The 26,250-nt window shown below is 45.4% G+C and overlaps 1 protein-coding gene across 1 annotated transcript; it reads right to left on the reverse strand.

Annotated features, from left to right (window-relative positions):
• Positions 1 to 1,783: 1,783 nt before the first annotated feature.
• On the reverse strand, positions 1,784 to 23,106 carry LOC121865175. Its single transcript, XM_042364486.1, has 7 exons — positions 21,676 to 23,106; positions 8,614 to 8,756; positions 4,558 to 4,638; positions 4,065 to 4,223; positions 3,312 to 3,421; positions 2,342 to 2,424; positions 1,784 to 2,020 (listed from the first exon to the last, which is right to left on the reverse strand). Exons 1-7 carry the CDS (start codon positions 22,437 to 22,439, stop codon positions 1,792 to 1,794), a joined length of 1,569 nt encoding a protein of 522 aa, XP_042220420.1. The 5' UTR covers positions 22,440 to 23,106; the 3' UTR covers positions 1,784 to 1,791.
• Between the last annotated feature and the right edge of the window lie 3,144 nt (positions 23,107 to 26,250).

The following is a 26,250-nucleotide window of genomic DNA, read 5'->3' on the forward strand; positions in this document are numbered from 1 at the left end:
AAGGGGAGGGGGTGTGTCTTATTGTTTAGTCCACAGAGTTCATTAAGCTTACCATACCACTCACTGATGTTGGTTTGCTTCAGGTGTTGCAGCTTGGTTGGGTAGTAAGACTTCTTTGCAGTGCGTATTTCACGGATGATTTGGTTGTGAAGGGCCCTGTAGCGGTTGTGGTTATTGAGATAAAAGGGGCTACATAAGTTTTTTGATCCGAGGTGTGATTCAGGGCAAGTCAGTTGGGTGTAATCTGACGAACTTTTCGGAGAACACCACTTGGTGGTGATCCGTGGTGGTGTTGATGTAATTTGTCCATTTGGTGTTTACCTCATCAACACTTATTACTTCAGTCTAAGGATGGTGAACTATCCACTGCCCGAAGAGATGCGTTGCAGAATCAGTAATCGGCCTGTAAGTCTTGATGTAGGGACTCTGCACGTGGCTGGTAGTGGGAGCTGGAGACCAAAACATAGATAGGTATGTGCTACACCCGGTAAGAGGCATTGGTTGAGATGGTTATTACTGGTCCACTAAGTCAGTTTAGATAACGTCAAGGGTGTTTTAACTATTCGTATGGAAGTTCACAGCTTGTGATAGTAGCAGCTGGTCCTCGTTCAGTGGTGTCAGTTTCGTTAAAATCCCCACATAATACTAGTTGGTACATGGATACCTGACTCTAGGGTGGTAATGAGGTGGTTGTCTCTGGTGGGTGAGTGAGGCGGGTGGTATGCCGCACTGTATTTGATAGAAGCAGTGTGGCGAGGGTGGGCACGTGGCACAACACGTACCCATAATGCCTCCACATCAGCTGGGATTAAATCGTCCAGGCGTGATGGATGTAGGTCATCCTGACAGAAGAGGGCAATGCCCCCTCCACGTCCATGTGTATGAAGGTGGTTAAAGAGTTGATATCCCTCAATGTGGCAAGTTTCAGGAACAATTTGCAACGCTTTGCAGATGAGAACGATGTTGGCAGTAACTGACCTGACGGTGGTGGTGAGCTCTTCAAATTTGTTGGCGAGGGAAGTGATGTTGGAGAGCCGTAAGGAGGGGAGACTGTGCCATATTTGGGGAACTTCATTGTATTGGTATGGTCTGTCAGGAGTAGGTTTCTTTGGTTTTCTACTGGAGGTGATGGTCCTGATGGGCTTCTGTACACAATATCTTTGTCTGCGACTACGAGCATAGAATAAGTTAGTGATTTCTAGTTGCACAATAACACTGCTGGCAGGGTATCTCTTCCCTGGCTTTAAACTGTACACTACAAGGTATGCCTGGAGTACTTCACTGGTGGACATCTGGTAATATCTGTTGTTGTAAACATATGCGGTGATCTTTAACTCGATGGCAGCACTTTGAGGGCCATCGACAAAATTTTCATGGTGTGGTACACTGGTAGACATCTGTCAATACTTGTCTAGTTGTAAACACCGCGGCAGTCCTGTCTCGGGCATTTTGAGGGTCACGGACAAAGAACCCACGGGCTAGTACTACACTGCTCAGTGCTCACTGGTGATTGTTATTGTGAATCACGCTCGTTTTTTCCTCGAGATACATTATTGAATCACTTTGATAACCAATCTTTGCACTTATCACTTGAATGTTTAGTTGATAAATCCCGGTGTAGTGAGGTTGGGAAGGAGATGGGGAAGGTGGGGTGGAGCTGGGGGACAGGGCTAAGCAGATCGTCCAGGCTGCCGGGAGAGTGCTTAGGACATGACTTGTTTCTATGAGCGCCGACTCTCTGCTTGTGTGTGTGTGTATTGGTAGCTATTTTCAACCCCGTGGTCTCTTAAATTAACCTTCCACGGGTACAGCAACTAGTGGTGCTGGCGAGTCTCCCGATCCATAGAAAATAGGCTTGAAGTTGTAGAGGTGTGTGGGTAGGGTAGGATGGCCGCCTCGTGCCAAGATGGCATTCAAGACCGCCATGCCCTCCTGAAGGATCTTGTCCACCTTGACTGGGAAGCGGTATCCTTGCAATTGCTTTGGGTATTTTGGACGACGGAAACGGCCCTCTGGGTACCTGTGTGTAGGACATTACCTAAGTAAACCATAATATTTTTGTTATATAGATTTTAAACCCTCACCCTCCCTCAGCATTTGGTAAAATCAATTTGATAAATTTTGAATAAATTTTACAGCTCGCACTCACATACTGTATATGAGGAAGAGTGAAATATACTACGGAAAAAATTTAATGATGCACAATATTATTATAAATTTCATAATAAAGAAAAAAGAATATATATATGTACTGTATACCACATGGCCTCATGCCCCCCCCCCCCCAATTCCAAATTAGTGCTCACCAGTTTGGGAATCACTGTTTTAAGCAATCACTCACCTGAGGAGGCACTCGAGTCTGCCATAGTCTAGAGGCAGCCCCAGAAACCTCATGAGACGTAGCATTTCTTCCTCGAGCTGGTGCTGTAATGTTGGAACATGTGTTAGTTGTTTATTAAGTATGTCTAGAGCCTTATAAAAATTAAAGAATGTTAGATCATTTTAGATAGACTGACACTAAGACTGTACTGTATACAGTGTCAAACTCAAAACCTTCGAAGGCCAATTCTTATTTTAGGGCCAACACAAGTGCTATATCACATATTTGCAGGATTGAAGTTTACAGCTTCACACATTGCCTTACCTGGCTTACCAGGAATACCTCATTTGGGTTTGTCTGATCTTAAGTATGTAAAATTCATTTTACTAAATAAACATGATTATATCTATTTCTTTCATAATTTCACGGGATGATAAATTTTACCGTCATCCCGCGGGCCACACCTGACCATCCCAAGGGCCACAATTGGGCCGAGGGCCATGAGTTTGACGCCCCTATACACTATTGCATCAATCAAAGTTTTATATTAAAGATATACTAAAATACTTTACAATGGTCTACTAAATTAAATAATATTTTACATATTGTTCAAACTTTGATTAAATTTATATAAAGAATTAAAATAAAGCCGAAAGAATTTAGTGAATAATGAAGTCGTGTATTAATAACAGGGGCAAGAAAGTGTTGTGTGTGTGGTGCTACAGAGGGGGAATTACTGTACTGAGTTAAAATTCAGATTATTTTAAAATGTGGATGACGGATAGTTAAGTGAAAAGGTATGTGGGTAGTTTAATGAATGGTAGTTATGTGGATCGTTCATTGGAGGATAGTTAAGTGGATAGGTAGCTTTGATTCTGAGATGTGGATAATAGGTTGAAGAACAGCTGTGGATAGTTCAATTGGGGATATGTTACGGGATAGTAGCTTTGATTCTGAGATGTGGTTAGATGGTAGGTGGATAGTTACTAACCTGGAGGTGCTCGTAGTGGATGACGTGGATAGTAGTTTTGGGTAGAGTAAGCCACACCTTGTTTAACCTCACCCAAACTTTGGATTTGTGCACTGTGAAGTTGGCCCACCCTGGCGGCAAGAGTGAGTCAGTGGGTCAGTGAACGAACGAGTGAGTGAGTCAGTGAATGAGTGATTCAGTTAGTCAGTGAATGAGTCATTTAGTGAGTAATTAAGTTAGGGAGTGAGTGAATACAAAACTGTACCTGTTCCTGTAGTTTGTGTCTGAAGATGAATTTGATTACTGTATTCTGAATAAAGTTTTTTGACATTCATGTACTCACACCTAGACTTCACTACACCTACATGGATTAAAATAAAGATGTACATTTTCCGTATCAATTACATCCTCCACACACACTACACCATCTTCACCACAACCACACCATCTCCACCACAACCACACCATCTCCACCACAATCACACTCTCTTCACCACAATCACATCATTTCCACCACAACCACATCATCTCCACCATACCTATACACCATCTCCACACAATCACAACCACTCACCCCCCACAACCACGACACCACACTCCCTCACCACCACAACATCACCACAACACAACCACCACCATCCACTACCACACCATCCACTACCACCACTACCACACCCTCCTCACCACTACCACACCATCTACTACCACTACCACACCATCCTCACCACTACCACACCATCCTCTCACCATCCTCACCACATACCACATACTCACCAGGACCCCTGAAGAAAGTGTTGCTACCGAAGCCTGTGTGACCAGCGGCATGATAGTGTCTTAGAGCAACGACAGCTTCCCAGGGACTTCGTATAAGCAGTACCACCTTCCTCGGGGACCTTGGCAGCAGGAGCTTGAATTCCGTCCCATTAAAGTTTTCTGATGACGAGGAGAATATTGGATGACGAGGAGAATTTTGGATGACGAGGAGAATGTTGGATGACGAGGAGAATGTTGGATGGCGAGGAGAATGTCGGATGACGAGGAGAATGTTGGATGACGAGGAGAATGTTGGATGACGAGGAGAATTTTGGATGATGAGGAGAATGTTGGATGTCGAGAAGAATGTTGGATGACGAGGAGAATTTTGGATGATGAGGAGAATGTTGGATGTCGAGAAGAATGTTGGATGACGAGGAGAATGTTGAATTGTGTGTGTGTGTCAGTGTGTGTGTGTGTGTGTGTGAGATACATAAAGAGTATAGACACATACCTTCAGGCAGCAGGGGATAGCTATGTGTTTTCTGCATGAGTGTTGTGCCTTTCCTGTGTCCATCTCGCTCACCTAAGAAACCTACAAGGAAGAGGATACCTATGACATAATGATACAGGGATACATGATTACAGTATTACAGGTTAAGACACATACAACAGGGATACATGATTACAGTATTATAGGTTAAGACACATACATCAGGGATACATGATTACAGTATTATAGGTAAAGACACATACACAGAAACATTGCAGCATTTATTTGAGTAGATATAAGTGGTATAAAGTAGATATAAGTGGTATAAAGTAGATATAAGTGGTATAAAGTAGATATAAGTGGTATAAAGTAGATATAAATGGTATAAAGTAGATATAAGTGGTATAAAGTAGATATAAGTGGTATAAAGTAGATATAAGTGGTATAAAGTAGATATAAGTGGTATAAAGTAGATATAAGTGGTATAAAGTAGATATAAGTGGTATAAAGTAGATATAAGCGGTATAAAGTAGAGAGCATGTAGAGAAAATCTTGAAAAGTTTTGTTGTACCGATTTAATTTGTTTTATTATTTTACGAATTTAGGAGAAAAACGTTTATTATTTAACCTTAAAATTATATAAACTGGTATCAACCAACTTAACAAAGGGCAATTATTTAATTAATTAACAAGAGCTAACCAAACAGTTTTCGTCCAATCAGAAGCCTGAGATATACAGGCCGCGAGTTGTGATTGGTTGTGTGGTGGGGTTGTGGTGAGGATCAGTGCAGGCAAACTGGGGGTCGTGTAAACAGTTTCGTGCCCTGGGTCTCGATAAGATACAGTGATGTAGTTTAGTTTTGTATCGGCTGTATTCACTCGCCTTTATTAACTATCGGCTGTATTCACTCGCCTTTATTAACTGTGTCGGCTGTATTCACTCGCCTTTATTAACTATCGGCTGTATTCACTCGCCTTTATTAACTGTGTCGGCTGTATTCACTCGCCTTTATTAACTGTGTCGGCTGTATTCACTCGCCTTTATTAACTGTATCGGCTGTATTCACTCGCCTTTATTAACTGTGTCGGCTGTATTCACCGCCTTTATTAACTGTGTCGGCTGTATTCACTCGCCTTTATTAACTGTGTCGGCTGTATTCACTCGCCTTTATTAACTGTGTCGGCTGTATTCATCGGCTGTGTTCCTCGCCTTTATTAACTGTCGGCTGTATTCACGCCTTTATTAACTGTATCGGCTGTGTTCACTCGGCTGTGTTCACTCGCCTTTATTAACTGTATCGGCTGTGTTCACTCGCCTTTATAACTGTATCCGGCTGTATTCACTCGCCTATTAACTGTATATCGGCTGTGTTCACTCGCCTTTATTAACTGTATCGGCTGTATTCACTCGCCTTTATTAACTGTATCGCTGTGTTATTCGCCTTTATTAACTGTGTCGGCTGTATTCACTCGCCTTTATTAACTGTGTCGGCTGTATTCACTCGCCTTTATTAACTGTGTCGGCTGTATTCACTCGCCTTTATTAACTGTATCGGCTGTATTCACTCGCCTTTATTAACTGTGTCGGCTGTGTTCACTCGCTTTTATTAACTGTATCGGCTGTGTTCACTCGCCTTTATTAACTGTATCGGCTGTATTCACTCGCCTTTATTAACTGTGTCGGCTGTGTTCACTCGCTTTTATTAACTGTATCGGCTGTATTCACTTACGTTAGGGTAAGTTAGGTTGGTTAGGTTAAGTTAACATTAGGCCAAGTTAGGTTCGGTTAGCGTTAGGGTTAAGTTAGGTTAGGATAGGTTAGGTTAATCTTCAGGTAATACCCTTAGTTTATCAAGCTCATATTAGTATCTAACTCCTGCTGTTAACTCATCTTTTTTGCTGTTAACTCACTGCGCAGCTCGTGTGTGGGTTAACCTTGCGTGTTATGTGTCAGTAAATGTCGCCGTAAACAACAATTTGTTATTACGGCGACAGAGACATGTAATAACCTAACCTAGCCTAGCCTAGCCTAGCCTAGCCTAGCCTAGCCTAGCCTAGCCTAGCCTAGCCTTGCCTATCTTAATTTAACCTAACCTAACGTAATTTAACCTATCCAACCTTACCTAATTTACTTTAACTAACCTAACCAATTTTAAATTAACCTAACCTAACGTAAATTAGCCTTATCAACCAAACATAACCAACTTAACCTAACCTAATTTAATCTAACTTAACCTAACCTAAGATAACTTAACCACCTTTAACCTATCCTAACCTAACCCACTGGAAGGGCTAATCTCACAGTGAAATAAGGTGGGGGGCTAATCTTTAGGTGACGTTACCACGGTTGTAGCAGCGTCACAACCTATAGGAATATTACACACACACACACACACACACACACATGTCTATGGCTTGTAGGCCTGTGAGGAGTAAGACTTGTCAGTATGCAGTCTCACTAAATATTAATTTGCTTGTAGTTGTTTTAAGTCCCGTTGATATCAGTAGGATGCCTGAGACTGTAGATAATTATGGTTCATCAAACGTTCACTTCTTCCACAAAGAGGAGGTAAATTATACACAAGACTGGTGTATATGTACAGTGTGATATTTACAAGTCCAAATACTGAACAGTTTATTAGACTGGCCCCGTGATCTGTTACTCAAGAGTTCTCGTTGTGAGTCGCGCTGTATACTGAGACAGGCTCCGTGTCAGGCAAGCTCGTAAGGAGGTTCCAGGTGTAGATCTTTACTAAAAGGGGTCCAGTCCAAGACTGGAGAGTAATTCCTACACTCGTCTCCAGAGCGATCTATGAGTCAAGCTTCTAGAAGGTTCCTCGAAGGAGGAAGTAGTCAACCCTTCGGAATATCAAGCAACTCTACAGTCAGGGGTGTTTACATAACGTGTATAAACAACCGGCTGGTAATTGGTCCCTTTGACCCATGAATCACTCTAAACTGGCGGTGTCATTCTCTATATATTACCAAACTAACTACCTAACATACTTGACGCAGTGCAAGAGTGAAGCAAGGTAACCATTGACCACAAAGGAGTAATCTACTGAGTGTTTAAGGAAATACCTCGACACTCGGGCTGGACATAACCCCCGCCGGATGTTTAACACGGCTATAACCGATGAACAACCTTTACCATCTACAGGTCACTGAATAATGAATGTTCATAAGTATACATCCATAGTTGTAGGTTATTAACTACTTACTCTAAATTATACAGTATGTAAATTATACTTGTTACACACACACACACCCAATATATACTCAGGTGTAGGAGAGTTACGTTAACGCTCCCTACTAGGTATTAAAGGCCTCGGGTGCACGGGTTTATTGTGGAGTGTCTGGAGACGGCTTCGTAATCACGGTACACTTGTCTCTTGTTTTTATCACTGGTTAACATGACACCTGGGCCGTCATTCATCCTAATTTAACCTGACCTGATCTGACCTAATTTGACCTAACCTGACCTAATTTAATCTAACCTAACATCAAAATTTCAGCTTGTTTTTTTCCCCTGTGTGTTTATTTTGGGTTAGGTGGAAATAATAATAACGTATTTACTGTTAAATTAAGCAACTCGAGGGTGTGACTGGTGGGTCATCAGTTGTAGTGATGGAGGAGGAGGAGGTACTGATTAATCTTCTATAACTTATTTATTTATTCATTTATTTATTTAGAATACAATGTCCCGGGGTCACCCTAGAGCTCGCGATATAGGGGCGGAATATGAAGGTTATAGGGGCCCCCGAAAGAGAGACAGCTTAGGGTCCCCGAAAGAGAGTCCAGCTTAGGGCCCCCGAAGAGAGAAAAGTCAACAGGGCCCAAAGAATGGTCAAGGAGACTCCGAAAGTCAACAGGGCTAAAAGAAGCAAGACCCCGACTCAACAGGGCCCGAAAGAGGGGTCCAGCAGGGCCCCCGAAAGGAGAGTCAGCCGGGCCCCCCGAAAGAGTCAACTTAGGACCCCCGAAAGAGAAGTCAGCTTGGGACCCCCCCACTCCCAAAAGGCTTTAAGATCGACCCTGCTTGAGTACGACCATACGCTAACACTAGAAGTGACTAACCTCTCTTGGCCAGGGTCTCTTCGTGGTAGACGGAGCCAGTGAAGACTCCCGTTATCGTCTCCGTCAGGTACCGCAGCCACGTGTTACCTGACCCGGGGAAGGAAACCAAGGCCATCACAGGGGCCCCACCATCCACCAAGAACCTGTAAGGGGGGGTCCAGTTTATTATCATATCGACATCTTGGAGATCATTAATACAGATAAACGCACATACACAGACAGATACACATGCAGACAGACAGACAGACAGACACATTTAGAAATTACAGACACAGACAGAAAGACAGATTGACACACACACACACACACACACACACACACACACACACACACACCGGTGATTTACATTATATTAGGATCTTTTTTGTCTTTTGTGATGAGAACATTATCCAGGGTCGCTCTTATAAGTGAGTCATGGATGATTATGTATACTTGACTAGTGGATGATAATGTATACTTGACTAGTGGATGATAATGTATACTTGACTAGTGGATGATAATGTATACTTGACTAGTGGATGATAATGTATACTTGACTAGTGGATGATAATGTATACTTGACTAGTGGATGATAATGTATACGTGACTAGTGGATGATAATTCTTCCTACCTCCCCCACGTATTATTCACTGTGTACCTAAGTAACATACCCTCTTTTGTATACCCGCCCTCCATGTATTATTCAGTGCATGATAGCCCTCCATGTATACCAACCCTTCCCCCTTGTGTAATCCTCCATCATTCATTACCTGAATTATACACGCACACCTGTTGCTCCTTCACCTGACATGGTAGACTCTAGCACGCAGCCTTGCCAAGTGTTCCCTGATCCGCTACGTCTCATACTGAACACGGAACACTTAACACGGAGCCTTGCCAAGTGTTCCGTCACCCACTCATAATAAACACGGAACACTTAACACGGGCCTTGCCAAGTGTGCCGTGACCCGCTACATCTCATACTGAACACTGGGCCTTACCGAGGTGTGCCGTGACCCCGCTACGTCTCATACTGAACACGGAACACTTAACACGGAGCCTTGCCAAGTGTTCCGTCACCCACTACGCCTCATAATAAACACGGAACATTTAACACGGAGCCTTACCAAGTGTTCCGTCACCCACTACGCCTCATAATAAACACGGAACACTTAACACGGAGCCTTGCCAAGTGTGCCGTGACCCGCTACGTCTCATACTGAACACTGGGCCTTACCGAGTGTGCCGTGACCCGCGACGGCTCATACTGAACACGGAACAACACGGAGCCTTGCCAAGAGTTCCGTGACCCGCGACGTCTCATACTGAACACGGAAACTTATGGTTAACCCTTCATTAAAGTATGACAGTACAGAGGTGTGTATGTATGTATGTGTGTGTGTTTCGTACACAGGGTGATGTAATGCGTCTATTGTGGCAGCATTGTGATTGTGTTAAAGTGCAAGCACTGCTTGCTTCCTCTCGCTTTCAGTTGCCGCCGCTGGCTAGCCCTCGTGGGGAACAGGGGTATTCTCCACACAGTCGTTACAAAAATCTGCAGAGACCCTCAGCCAAATCGAAAGAATACACCAGGACTGGTTTGATGAAAATGACCCAGAAGTCAATGTACTCGTGGATAAATGTAGCTTTAGACCATCACGTGGCACACTGACATGATCTTTGCTACCCTTTAGATACAGGAAAAGGGCAGAGAACAGCGTCGTGACCTGTACATGGCCTTCATCAACCTAACCAAGGCTTTTGACTCGGTCAACAGGGAAGCCCTTGGCGGACCCTCAGCCATTTTAGCTGCACACCAATATTCATCGCCATTGTAAGGCAGCACTGCATGAACGGCAGTGCCCTGCACAATGGCACCCAGTTTGAGTTCTTCCCCATCTAAACTGGGGTAAAACAAGGATGTGTACTAGTACCAACTCTCTCTTCCATTTTCTTGGCTGCCTTCCTTACTCATGCCAGTGCCAATTTAGCCAGCGGGGTGGACATAGAGTACCATATGAAGGGTCTTTTCAACTTAAGACGACTCCAGGCAGGAACAAAGGTGTCGGCAGCTAACATTACTGAGCTTCAGTATACAGACGACCTCACCCTTGTCACACACTGAACACGACCTACAGGAGATCCTGAACACCTACGCAGATGCGTATGCACACTTCAGCCTTGAGGTTAATGTGCGTAAGACTCTGATTCTCTTTCAGCCTGCCCCTGGTTCAGCCACACCTCCACCATCCATCCAGCTTAGGTACTACCCTCTCTAATGTTGCCCACTTTCGGTATCTCGGCTCACACCTGTCCACTACCGGGGAATCGGTGGGGAGATTCAACATCCGTACCCGTGTCTTCAGCTGTAGGGAGCTGAAATTATCTACAAAGTTGCAGTGGTCCTCCCCACCCTGCTATATGGCAGCGAGACATGGGTCACATACAGGAGGCACCTCAAGACACTTGAAAACTTTCACCAACGTAGTCTATGTTCCATCCTCCATGTTCGCTGGGAAGACAAGAGAACAAATGCCAGTTCTTGCTGACACCAACTGTAGGACCATCGAGGCTACCATTATCCATGAACATCTATGCTGGACTGGCCACTTTACACTCATGGACGACAGTAGACTGCCAAAGCAGTTACCGTACAGTCACCCTGCTCTCCCTCCACCCCCTCTTCCTCCACACCTCACTCCCAACCTTGACCCCCTCATCCTCCCACCTCCCTCTCTCACCCCCCTCTCTCACCCCCCTCTCTCACCCCCCTCTACCACCCCCCCCCCTCTACCCGCACCCCTCCACCACCCCTCATCCCCACCTTCACCCCCCCCCCACCCCTCACCCCTCCCCATGTCCTAATTACTGGTCGTCACTAATAATTTCGTAAATCATCTCTCATTATTTTCTCTCTCTTCGATTCTCTTGTTCCTTTACTGCTTCTCTTCCGCCCTGTGTCTCTGTCTTTCTCTGTCTATTGTTATCTGTCTGTCTGTCTGTGTCTGTGCTGTGTCTGTCTGTCTGTGTCTTTTGCCTACCTCTATATGTTTCCTGTCTACCTCTCTGTCTTTTCCCTGTCTACCTCCTTGTATCTTTCCCTGTCTACCTCTCTATCTTCCCTCTCTGCCTCCCTACTTCTTTCCTGTCTACCTCTCTGTCTTTCCCTATACACACACCTCTCTGTGTCTTTCCTCTACCTCTCTGTCTTTCCCTGCCCTCTATGCTTTCCCTGTCTACCTCTCTATGCTCCCTGTCTGCCTCTACCTCTGTCTTTCCTGTCTACCTCTCTGCTTGTCTTTTCCCTGTCTACCTCTCTGTCTTTCCCTGTCTGTCTGTCTTTCCCTGTCTACCTCTCTCTGTCTTTCCCTGTCTACCTCTCTGTCTTTCTCTGTCTACCTCTCTGTCTTTCCCTGTCTACCTCTCTGTCTTTCCCTGTCTACCTCTCTGTCTTTCCCTGTCTACCTCTCTGTCTTTCCCTGTCTACCTCTCTGTCTTTCCCTGTCTACCTCTCCTGTAATACCCTGTCTACCTCTCTCTGTCTTTCCCTGTCTACCTCTCTGTCTTTCTCTGTCTACCTCTCTGTCTTTCCCTGTCTACCTCTCTGTCTTTCCCTGTCTACCTCTCTGTCTTTCCCTGTCTACCTCTCTGTCTTTCCCTGTCTACCTCTCTGTCTTTCCCTGTCTACCTCTCTGTCTTTCCCTGTCTACCTCTCTGTCTTCCCTGTCTACCTCTCTGTCTTTCCCTGTCTACCTCTCTGTCTTTCCCTGTCTACCTCATGTCTTTCCCTGTCTACCCCTCTCTCTTTTCCCTGTCTACCTCTCTGTCTTTTCCCTGTCCCCTCTCTGTCTCCCTGTCTACCTCTCTGTCTTTCCCCTCTACCTCTCTGTCTTTCCCTGTCTACCTCTCTGCTCCTTTCCCTGTCTACCTCTCTGTCTTTCCCTGTCTACCTCTCTGTCTTCCCTGTCTACCTCCCTGTCTTTCCCCCTCTCTCTGTCTTTCCCTGTCTACCTCTCTGCTCTTCCCTGTCTACCTCTGTCTTTCTCTGTCCCTACCTCTCTGTCTTTCCCTATACCTCTCTATGCTCCCTATCTACCTCTCTGTCTTTTTCCCCATCTCTCTGTCTTTCCCTCTACCTCTCTGTCTTTCCCTGTCTACCTCTCTGTCTTTCCCTGTCTACCTCTCTGTCTTTCCCTGTCTACCTCTCTGTCTACCTCTGTCTTTCCCTGTCTACCTCTCTGTCTTTCCCTGTCTACCTCTCTGTCTTTCCCTGTCTACCTCTCTGTCTTTCTCTGGTTTTATCTTTGTTTCTTCATCAATGTTTATTTCTCCAATTCTCTTTGTCTATATTTATTTCTTTACTAATTAGCGTACGCACACACTTACACACACACATACACTTACACACACACACATACACACACACACACACACACACACACACACACACACACACACACACACACACACACACACACAGAGTCGAACAGTGTTAAACGTGCAGTTTATTTCAAATTATCTTTCCTTGTTAAGTAAATGTAAGTGTGGACGAGACGGCTGTGGGCGTGGCTGAGTTACCTTTCTTACCCCGGGTGGAGGGACAGGAGGGAATTACTACACCACGTGAGGCCCCTCATAACACCATCTGTGAGGGAATTACCACACCACGTGAGGCCCCTCATAACACCATCTGTGAGGGAATTACTACACCACGTGAGGCCCCTCATAACACCATCTGTGAGGGAACTACTACACCACGTGAGGTCCCTCCTAACACCATCTGGGAGGGAGTTACTACACTACGTTTTTGCTGTTCAACACCTACATTAATCTGTATGTTCACTGTATGTTCCTTTACCTTTCTCTAATGAAGGCTTTTGTTAAACCACCAATGTATGTAATAAGTCATTTATGCCCAATGTATATTTTCAGCCTTCGGGCTGCAGAACTTTTTCAATAAACCGTTAATTATTATTATTATTATTATTAGTGATAGTGCTCAACCATCTTCCTAAGTCACCCGCACCTCCCTACCAAATTTCAGCCCTCTAACTTGTAAACTGTGGAAATACTCGTACATGATGCACATTTAAACACACACAATGTATTTGATAAACAGTATATATGTGAATGTGTATATGTATGTGTATGTGTATGTGTATGTGTATGTAGAGTATATTTGTATATTAAGGTATACTTGTGCTTATATTTCCTTTATTTTATTTCACACTGTAATTCACTCGACAAATGAACAACAAGTAATGGTGGCGAAAGTGTAATTATTTTATGCACGTAATTAAACACGCACACACACACACACACACACACACAGGTGCACGTACACACAGCCACACACACACAAACACACACACACACGGCTACATGGCCCGTAATTAACAGTAGTCATTAGTGCAAACTCAGTAATTATGTGTGTAAACTAAATAGGTACGTGTGTAAACTCAATAGTCATATGTGTAAACTCAGTAGTCAGGTGTATAAACTCAGTAGTCATGTGTGTAAGCTCAGTAGTCAGGTGTGTAAACTCGGGTGGCGTAGAGGCGTGGGTTGGTTAGTGGCATTGATTGTGGAGAGGTACGAGGCTACAGCCAGCACGCCACTTACTACTACAGTACTGCAGTTATCATCCTCATACACGACTTATTTATTAATAACAGGTTCACTCCCCTCCATCACACACACACACGCACGCACACACACACACACACACACACACACACACACACACACACACACACACACACACACGCTCACACACACACACACACACGCTCACACACACACACACTCACACACACACACACACACACATATTTCAGCTCTATTAAAAACTGTAGTTGTAGATAGAAAAATATACTTTTTTAGTGAAGGGGTTCAACCTTTCTGGGTGGGTGGGGAGGAGTAGGGGGCGACCACGGGGGCCTAACACCCAGATTTCTACTTTCTGGTCGCTCTCTCTCTCTCTCTCTCTCTCTCTCTCTCTCTCTCTCTATATATATATATATATATATACATATATATATATATATATATATATATATAGAGAGAGAATATTGATCCAAGGTCTTTGATATATCAACATCAGTAACCGAGAAATGAAAATATATCGAGTTACGTTTTATAGGTCGTGTGTGTGCCGAGTAGTGTGCGTGCATGTGAAATAGTAGAAAAAGTAGTAATTATTGCTTTATTAACAAATACAGCAGCTATAAGCTGAAAATATGCAAGTGGCATAAGTGGTCCATACTGTATATAATATATAGTGACAGGGGGGGGGGGCGGTCGTTTAACACAAAATTCAACAGTTACAGTATAAAAGTAAGACTGGCAAGGAATAAACACACAGGTGATCTACGACTTGTTGATGATTTTTACAATGGTTGGGACTGGGCTGTTCTTATAGTGATCAGTGCGTGCTCGTACGGGCTGGATGTGGTTGTAGTGTCGAACAGCAATTCGTGGTGGGAGGAGAGGATGGTTCAGAAGCTTCTCCTCAAACTTCTTAGATGAGGTACATGGTGATGATCAGAGATAGTTGAAAGGGTTAGTATACTGAATACATCTTGATATGTGGTGCAGGAGGGGGAGTGAGTCCTCGCTGTGTAACATTTAAGGAGGAAGACCAGGCAGGGGAAGCATTGGTGAGTTTAGAAAGTATGGATGTTATATAAGCATTCAAGAGCTCAGGTGCGGGAACTCCGAGGGACTTGAGACGACGGAGGAGGTGGAGACGAAAGCTGGAAGATTTGACGGTTGTAGTGACGTTTGCTTTCCAATTTAGTTTATTATCAATAGTGACGCCGAGGAGCTTTGTGGAGTCCACAACCTGGAGTGTGTTGGGGCCCAGTGTGGTGGAGGGAGGTGGGACAGGGTCGGAGGAGAGGTTGATGTGCACAACCATGGTCTTGGTATGGTTAATAGTGACGTGGAAGATGGTGGCCCAATCTTGGAGACTGTTCAGCATATTCTAGAGGGCGCAATAGTCGGGAGCCGAGTTGTACGCACACACAAACTTCCAACGAGTGAGAGAATCTTTCAGGACATCGTTGATAAGTATGAGGTCACATCCAAGTGCCTTTGTGTGTGTGCAGGCGAGAAACTAGAGTTGGCTAAGTTTCTTTTTCCGGAATATTCTATCGTTGCTTTACTCTTTTAATTTCTCTCTCTCACCCTTCTTTCTTTTTTCCCCTCTCTCTTTCTTCCCCATCTCTCTCTCTTTTTCTCCCCTCCCCTCTCTTTCTTCCCCTCCCTCCCTCCCTCCCTCCCTCTCTCGCACACAAAGGGTCTTGAGGGGAATTAATCTTTGGTTAGTCTCTACATGTTTTAAGAGACGCCTTTGGCTGTGGACTGGAGGAGGACGGAGGAGAGGAAAGAAGAGGAGGAGGGTAAGGAAAGAGAAAAAGAGGAGGAAAATGGTGAAGAAAACGAGAAATGAGGAATGGAAGAGGGTGAGGAAAGAGAGGAGAAGGGCGAGGGAGGTGAGGAGGAAGGAGAGGGAGCAAAGTAAGAAGAGGGGGGAGAGAAAGCGAAGGAGGGAGAAGAGGAGAGGAAAACTAGGAAGGTGGAGAGTAAGAGAAGAAGGGGGGAAGGAGGAGATGAGAGGAAGAGAGGGAAATAAGGGAAAACCAAGAAAGAGAGGCCAGTGTAAGTGGTTGGAGTGAGAGATAGAGTGGGAGGTCAGCTGGGCGGTGCTTGTGTACTGTATGTTACCTCTCTCTCTCTCTCTCTCTCTCTCTCTCTCTCTCTCTCTCTCTCTCTCTCTCTCTCTCTCTCTCTCTCTCATTCATTCATTCTTCCCATTCTTCCACACTCACTCCTCTCATGACTCCTCTACCTGCTCTCCTCCTTTCTCAATTATTCTCCCACACTCTCCCCACCACACACTCCCCCACCCCACACCTCCCCACCCACACACTCCCCCCACCCACACTCCCCAACCCACCTCTCCCCACCCCACACTCTCCCCACCCCACCTCTCCCCACCTCACACTCTCCCCCCCCACCTCTCCCACCCCACCTCCCCACCCCCACCTCACCTCTCCCCACCCCCACCTCTCCCCACCCCACACTCTCCCAAACTGCTCGAACCTCCTCTCACCCACTTTAACAGAGAGAGAGAGAAGAGATTTTGCAGATTTTTCTTAATGGATTTCCCGATTAAAGGTGAGAGCTAGAAGATGGCTCTCTCTCTCTCTCTCTCTCTCTCTCTCTCTCTCTCTCTCTCTCTCTTACGTGACCCCCACTTTCAATCGTATGTCCCTCCCCTCCTTCCTCCCTCCTTCAATCCTACGTAAAAGTATCTTCCTTCCTACTCCTCTCCCCCTCTCTCACCCCTTCTCTCCCCTCTTTCCCTCCCCCTCACCCCTTCTCTCCCCTCACCCCCTTCTCTCCCCCTCACCTTCTCTCCCCTCTTCTCTCCCCCTCACCCCTTCTCCCCTTCTCTCCCCCCTCACCCCTTCTCTCCCCTCTCCCCTCTATATCGGGATCAGAACAAAAGCATTAAAGGGGAGAGGACACACGGGGTGGATGGCGCTTGTGTCATTCTCGCCCTCACACACCACCAGCAGCTCGCCTCACTCAACATACGATAATAATCATACGGCCTTCATACACACTCATACGGGTCTTATATTACTTTATTAGGAGTTTTATCATTCGACCTTCATATTATAATTATACGGGCTTCATACAGTAATTTTATACGGGCTTCATACAGTAATTTTATACGGACTTCATACAGTAATCATACGGCCTTCTTACAGTAATCATACGGGCTTCTTACAGTAATCATACGGCCTTCATACGATAATCATACGGGCTTCTTACAGTAATCCTTACGGGCTTCTTACAGTAATCATACGGCCTTCTTACAGTAATCATGCGGGCTTCTTACAGTAATCATACGGGCTTCATACGATAATCATACGGCCTTCATACGATAATCACACGGGCTTCTTACAGTAATCATACGGGCTTCTTACAGTAATCATACGGGCTTCTTACAGTAATCACACGGGCTTCTTACAGTAATCATACGGCCTTCTTACAGTAATCATACGGCTTCTTACAAAGTAATCATACGGCCTTCTTACAGTAATCTTACGGGCTTCTTACAGTAATCATACGGCCTTCTTACAGTAATCATACGGCCTTCTTACAGTAATCATACGGGCTTCTTACAGTAATCATACGGGCTTCTAACAATAATCATACGGGCTTCTTACAGTAATCATACGGGCTTCTTACAATAATCATACGGCCTTCTTACAGTAATCATACGGCCTTCTTACAGTAATCATACGGCCTTCTTACAGTAATCATACGGCCTTCTTACAGTAATCATACGGCCTTCTTACAGTAATCATACGGGCTTCTTACAGTAATCATACGGGCTTCTAACAGTAATCATACGGGCTTCTAACAGTAATCATACGGCCTTCTTACAGTAATCATACGGCCTTCTTACAGTAATCATACGGCCTTCTTACAGTAATCATACGGCCTTCTTACAGTAATCATACGGGCTTCTTACAGTAATCATACGGGCTTCTTACAGTAATCATACGGCCTTCTTACAGTAATCATACGGGCTTCTTACAGTAATCATACGGCCTTCTTACAGTAATCATACGGGCTTCTTACAGTAATCATACGGCCTTCATACGATAATCATACGGGCTTCTTACAGTAATCATACGGGCTTCTTACAGTAATCATACGGCCTTCATACGATAATCATACGGCCTTCTTACAGTAATCATACGGCCTTCATACGATAATCATACGGCCTTCTTACAGTAATCATACGGGCTTCTTACAGTAATCATACGGCCTTCATACGATAATCATACGGCCTTCTTACAGTAATCATACGGGCTTCTTACAGTAATCATACGGTCTTCATACGATAATCATATAATCATTCGGTCATTAAATCATAAACTTACCTATGTAACTAATACAAGTATACATCATACATAGTATACATGCTTTAGTGAGGCTCAGCACCGTTATTCATCATACTAATTACTGTTGTATACATAAATATTAATTAGTCCAGTTGACACGTAATTAGCATATATAATTATACTTTCTTTTCACGAATTATCATACTTAATACACAAAAATAAATTATACCCTATATTTGTTTATCATACTTAGAATCATATTTATTATACGAACACAATCATACTTTAGACCAATATAATCATACTGTTTCTCATGTATAATAATCATACTCATACATAATTATACTGTTTATCACACATACCACTCATACTTACTATTATACACTCTGAATCATACATTTTATCATACATACATCAATTATACTCACTATACACTCAGAATTATACTATATCATACACATATCAATAATACACTGCATATTTAAAATCACACACAATATACACCTAGTAATCATTCTTATTATACATGATCATACTTGATACACTGTGTTTACGAGTTGTTTTCAGTGTGTTTACGAGTTGTTTTATAATTTGTCCTTGCATAATGTTTACAAGTTTTAGTGTTCGTGTTTACCAAATGATTTACAAGTTGTGGGTGTAAACTAGAGCTGTAGGTCATGGTTACTGGTTGTTTTTTTTACAGTTTGTTTTTATAAAGTTTTAATTACAGTTATTCACATTTGATGATGAGTGTCAGTTTTTTTTATAGATTTTATTTTAAATGGTTGTAAAAGTATAATTTACAGTTGTTGGTGATACAAACAAACGATAGTGTGGGATGAGTGTCTTAAGGGTCGCTGGTTCGATCCCGGGGCACCCCTTAGTTGACCCACCTGTACAGTATATGGGTACCCAAGTTTATAGGTGGGGAAATAAAGGCGGTCGAGTAGTGTCGGCCACGCTGCCTCCTTGTGCACTGAAGGCTTAGTATGCAGTATCCACACAGTCCGTAACGGGCCTGTGGGACCCATTTTCACAATACTTAGTATAGTCATTGCTGGACCCGACACAGGAAACATGTTGCAAGATACGTGAACGAAATTTGCAATTGAATCTGCAAGTGTCAGGGCGTTGCGAAGAACACAAGCTTGATTTACTATTGCGCCCCAGGCTATGAATTATTAATTAATCCGATTGAATAACAACGCTGAATATAACAAAGGAAAGATTTGCAATTGCAGCGCCAGTTTGCAGAGCTGCCGACAGTGTTGCAAAATATACACTCAAGCTTTGAACTGGACTTTTCAAAGCATATATAAACCCATGGTGTAAGAAGTTTGCAAAATACACAAACGAGACTCACAATTCAACCTGCAATTGAAGCAACACCTTGATTTGTGAGTAGAGGACTTTGATGTGTATGATGTACAGGGAGTTTCTTGACCCTCACACACCGACGTAGGTATATAGACAGGTGGATAGATGGAGAGACAGATGTATAGACACATAGTTATGGAAAATAGTCATACAGGATCACATTGATTCGGCATGTACTCTACCACATAGACAGTGTAGATATACAAACATTATACATAGACAGTGTAGGTATACAAACATTATACATAGTGTAGGTATACAAACATTATACATAGTGTAGGTATACAAACATTATGCATAGACAGTGTAGGTATACAAACAATATAGATGGTTGTAGTACTTCCCTCTCCGGTGGTGTTGTAGAGGATAACAGGTGGTTGTTGTACTTCCCTCTCCGGTGTTGTTGTAGAGGATAACAGGTGGTTGTTGTACTTCCCTCTCCGGTGTTGTTGTAGAGGATAACAGGCGGTTGTAATACTTCCCTCTCCGGTGTTGTTGTAGAGGATAACAGGCGGTTGTAATACTTCCCTCTCCGGTGTTGTTGTAGAGGATAACAGGTGGTTGTAGTACTTCCCTCTCCGGTGTTGTTGTAGAGGATAACAGGTGGTTGTAATACTTCCCTCTCCGGTGGTGTTGTAGAGGATAACAGGTGGTTGTTGTACTTCCCTCTCCGGTGTTTTTGTAGAGGATAACAGGTGGTTGTAATACTTCCCTCTCCGGTGTTGTTGTAGAGGATAACAGGTGGTTGTAATACTTCCCTCTCCGGTGTTGTTGTAGAGGATAACAGGTGGTTGTAGTACTTCCCTCTCCGGTGTTGTTGTAGAGGATAACAGGTGGTTGTAATACTTCCCTCTCCGGTGGTGTTGTAGAGGATAACAGGTGGTTGTTGTACTTCCCTCTCCGGTGTTTTTGTAGAGGATAACAGGTGGTTGTAATACTTCCCTCTCCGGTGTTGTTGTAGAGGATAACAGATGGTTCGTAATACTTCCCTCTTCGGTGTTGTTGTAGAGGATAACAGATGGTTGCAATACTTCCCTCTCCGGTGTTGTGAGGATAACAGATGTTGTTGTACTTCCTCTCCGGTGTTGTTATGAGACAACAGGTGGTTGTAATACTTCCTCTCCGGTATTTGTGAGGATAACAGGTGGTTGTAGTACTTCCCTCTCCGGTGGTGTTGTAGAGGATAACAGATGGTTGTAATACTTCCCTCTCCGGTGGTGTTGTAGAGGATAACAGATGGTTGTAATACTTCCCTCTCCGGTGGTGTTGTAGAGGATAACAGGTGGTTGTTGTACTTCCCTCTCCGGTGGTGTTGTAGAGGATAACAGGTGGTTGTTGTACTTCCCTCTCCGGTGGTGTTGTAGAGGATAACAGGTGGTTGTAATACTTCCCTCTCCGGTGTTGTTGTAGAGGATAACAGATGGTTGTAATACTTCCCTCTCCGGTGTTGTTGTAGAGGATAACAGATGGTTGTAATACTTCCCTCTCCGGTGTTGTTGTAGAGGATAACAGGTGGTTGTAATACTTCCCTCTCCGGTGTTGTTGTAGAGGATAACAGATGGTTGTTGTACTTCCGTCTAAATAAGTTATAATAACCCCAATAAAGCACACACACACACACACAAACAAAAACACGTACATTGGACCACACGTATACAGGACCAGACACGTATACAAGACCACACACCCGTTCACAGGATCACACACACGTACACAGGGCCAAACACACATGTATACTGGGCTGCAGGTACACAGTGCCACACTCATACACAACACCTACCTGGTGGCGAAGTTGGTACACTCGTCCTTGGTGGTCCTCCAGGGGTAGTATGAAGGGCGGGAGTAGTCGAGCATCAGCAGGAGGGGTCTGTGTTGTCTCTCCGCCTCTGCAGGAGCCACGAGCCCATGAGGGCCCGCTAGAGATGGGGAGGAGCCTTGTGCCGTGTTTTCGGAGGTGTTGGCTGAGTTAACTCCTGTAGGGGAATCAATACCACGACGTGTGCCGACTTCAAAGGTCCCATCATCACCTACACGTCTCCAGTGTTGCCCCAGTGGGTGTTTCCACTCCATTGGCAACACCTGTAGTTCTGGCTCAACACCTGCCGCCCTCTCACCATCATTTACCTCGACTCTAGCCAAGTTTTCATTGTTTTTATCACTGATTTTATGGGGGAGTCTCTGAGAACGTGTGTCACTGATGTAAGTGGCGGCCCTCAACACCTGTGTCTCCCTCACCTCCTGTCTATCATGGTGAGATTCTATCACGTCTTTAACATAGTGAGATTTTTCTGGTAATTCCTTTGACGTGTCCTGTGGGTCTTTGGTGGAGAGAAAGGAGGGGGAAGTGTGGAGGACAAAGAGGAGGAGGGAGAGCCCCGTGGAGGCGCTTAAAGCAGCCAGTAAACGTTGCTTTTTCCTGAAGTGGCAGCAGCGGACACAGGCGCTGCCGGTGCCGGCACTTGACAGAGGAGGACACACCATGCCTACTACTGAAGCGCCACTACCACGCCCCACAGTTCTCAACACATCCACACTGTACATCATTCCTCCTTCCCTCCACCACACTCACCCATCTCAGCTGGAGTGCCTGCCTGCTGTGCCAGGAACACGATAATGTCACCTCCCTCTCCTGACGGCCGCCACACAGTACCTCCCTCCACACACTGATAACCTCCCACTCATCCAAATGTATCTTACTATTCCTCAACAAGACGACATTAACGATTAACTTCGATAAATATGATGTTTTGGGGGAGTTTTGTGGGCGTTTTTCTCACATAGTGCCGCGAGGATCACTGTCAGCCAAAACACTGTTGTCTTACTCTCAGTCACACGTAAGTTTGAGTAATATTAAGCCTCAGGTAAGAGGAGCAGCGGCCACACCTGCCTGCGACCAGGTATTAATTCTCTCTGGATCTCGTTTTCTAATCCAGGAACCACAGGTAGGCGTTCAGCTGAAACTTCCATTTTCTACCACACGCGACATCTCTCGGCCAATCAGAGCTCAGAATTAACCCCAGAGATCATACTAGGGGGAATACTATTGGCTGAAATCGTTGACCAGCGATCAATTAGGACGAAATCAGTGACATTTATAGTGACTACGATCAACGGGAAGCAGTGGGTGCCATTTTGGTTATGTTTCTTAACTTTGACGGATATTTCTGTCTCACTAACCAGAGCTGCTGCCGTCCTGGACCTGCTGTTGCTACGGCAGACACACACACTGCCCGGGGAGAGGCGGGTGGCGGGGACGTAGTGAGGGTGGTGAGGCACACACGCAGCTCTCCTACCTCACTCGAGGATCAAACGTCCAGGCAACACACACACACACACACACACACACACACACACACACACACACACAAGGCAGCGTCAAGCAACACACATATGGTCGAGCCATAACACACACACACACATGGTCGAGCTGGTAACACACACACACACACACACACACACGGCAGCGTCAAGCAACAACATATGGTCGAGCTAGCACACACACACACACACACACACACACGGAGCGTCAAGCAACACACATATGGTCGAGCCAGTACACACACACACACACATGGTCGAGCTGTGACATACACACACACACACAGGCAGCGTCAGCAACACACATATGGTCGAGCTAAGTAACACACACACACACATGGTCGAGCCAAACACACACACACACACACACACACACACACACACACATACACACACGGCAGTCAAGCAACACATATGCTTGAGCCAGTAACACACACACACACATGGTCGAGCCATAACACACACACACACACACACACACGGCAGCTGCAAGCAACACACATATGCTCGAGCCAAGCAACACACACGCACACACATGGTCGAGCTAGGCACACACACACACACATGGTCGAGCCAAGTAACACACACACACACACATGGTCGAGCTAGCAACACACACACATGCTGAGCCAAGTAACACACACACACACACACATGGTCGAGCCAAGTAACACACACACACACACACACATGGTCGAGCCAAGTAACACACACACACACACACACATGGTCGAGCCAAGTAACACACACACACACACACACACACACACACACTCACGACAGCGTCAAGCAGTACATACACACATAGTTGAGCCAACACACACACACACACACAGGCAATTACTCTAAAGCTCTAAGCAGAAATTGAAGACTACATCATTACGATAATGACGACTCACACTACATCACACTAACGAAGTCGACACTCTACTACAGCACACTAACGAGGTCGACACTCACACTACATCATACTAACGAGGTCGACACCACACTCACATCACGCTAACGAGGTCGACACTCACACCATCACACTAACGAGGTCGACACTCACACTACATCACACTAACGACGTCGACACTCACACCACATCGCACTAACGAGGTCGACACTCACACTACATCACACTAACGAGGTCGACACCTATACTACATCACACTAACGAGGTCACACCACTACATCATACTAACGAGGTCCACACACTCACTACATCAAACTAACGAAGTCGACGCTCTTACTACAGCACACTAACGGGGGTCGACTCACACTACATCATACTAACGAGGGTCGACACTCACACTACATCACACTAACGAAGTCGACACTCTTACTACAGCACACTAACGAGGTCGACACACACTACATCACACAACGAGGTCGACACTCACTACATCACACTAACGAAGTCGACACTCTTACTACAGCACACTAACGAGGTCGACACTAACTACACTTACTAACGAGTCGACACTACACCACATCACACTAACGAAGTCGACACTCTTACTACAGCACACTAACGAGGTCGACACTCACACTACATCACACTAACGAGTGTCGACACTACACTACATCACAGTAACGAGGTCGACACTCACACTACATCACACTAAGAGGTCGACACTCACACTACATCACACCAACGACGTCGACACACCACATCACACTAACAGAGGTCGACAGACTACACTACATCACACTAACGAGGTCGACACTCATACTACATCACACTAACGAGGTCGACACCACACATCACACTAACGAGGTCGACACACCACATCACACTAACGAGGTCGACACTCACACTACATCACACTAACGAGGTCGACACCACACTAATCCACTAATTTTTCACCTTTAAATCTCTCTCTTCATTCCCCTCACTTTCTTCCCTTCCTCCCCCACCCTCCTCCTTAACCACTGCCTTTCTACTCCCCCACTTTCCTCCCCTGCACCCCTCACTTCCTTCCCTGCACCCTCACTTCTCCTCCCCGGTACTTCCTCACTTTCCTCCCTGCACTCCCTCACTTTCCTCCCCGTACTCCCCTCACTTTCCTCCCCCGTACCCTCACTTTCCTCCCTCAGTACTCCCCTCACCTCTCTCCAACCACTGCCTCTTACCCCTCCTCTCTCTCCCTTCACTCCCCTCACTCTTTCCTCCCCGTACTCCCCTACTTTCCTTCCCTGCACTCTCACTTTCCTCCCCGTACTCTCCACCACCTCATCCTCACCTCACTCCCCCTCACCACAGCGTCTTGCTAAGCCCATCATCCAACCCTCCTCTGATTGGTCACGAAGAGATGAGGGAAACGCACCAATTATAGATTCATGACAATAATGGGAGATAGATGGGAGATGAGAGATAGGTGGGGAGGTAGATAGGTGGGAGGTGAGGAGATAGATGGTGGTGAGAGATAGGTGAGGAGGTGAGAGATAGATGGGGAGGTGAGAGTAGGTGGGTGGGTGAGGGAGATAGATGGGATAGAGAGATAGGTGGGTGGTGAGAGATAGGTGGGAAGGGTGAGAGATAGGTGGGGAGGGGAGAGGATAGGTGGGGAGGGAGGAGATAGGTGGGGAGGTGAGAGATAGGGGGAGGTGAGAGATAGGTGGGGAGGTGAGAGAGCAGAGATGGGGTGGGAGATAGGTGGGAGGTGAGAGAAGGGGAGAGACAGGGGGTGGGGAGAGATGGGGGAGGTGAGAGATGGGGTGGGTGGGAGGTGGAGATAGGTGGGGAGAAGGGGGAGGAGAGGTGGGTGGTGAGGAGATAGGTGGGGAGGTGGGAGATAGGGGTGGGGTGGTGGGAGAGATAGGTGGAGGTGAGAGATAGATGGGTGGGGAGAGATAGGTGGGTGGTGAGATAGGGGAGGAGATAGGTGGGTGGGTGAGAGATAGGTGGGGGTGGTGAGAGATAGGGGGAGGTGAGATAGGTGGGTGGGAGAGATAGGGGGGTGGTGAGAGATAGGTGGGTGGTGGGAGGAGATAGATGGGGGAGGAGAGATAGGTGGGGTGGGTGAGATAGATGGGAGGTGAGAGATAGTGG

This window comes from Homarus americanus, unplaced genomic scaffold, assembly GCF_018991925.1.
Source record: "Homarus americanus isolate GMGI-L3 unplaced genomic scaffold, GMGI_Hamer_2.0 scaffold37678, whole genome shotgun sequence".
Lineage (NCBI taxonomy): Eukaryota > Metazoa > Arthropoda > Malacostraca > Decapoda > Nephropidae > Homarus > Homarus americanus.

Coding starts and splice junctions, on each gene's coding strand:
- LOC121865175 (XM_042364486.1), bottom strand. CDS start 22,439: ATGATGTACAGTGTGGATGTGTTGAGAACTGTGGGGCGTGGTAGTGGC. Junction 4,224..4,557: donor CTATCCCCTGCTGCCTGAAG/GTATGTGTCTAT, acceptor CCTCGTCATCAG/AAAACTTTAATGGGACGGAA. Junction 3,422..4,064: donor CACTTTCTTCAGGGGTCCTG/GTGAGTATGTGG, acceptor TCTTGCCGCCAG/GGTGGGCCAACTTCACAGTG.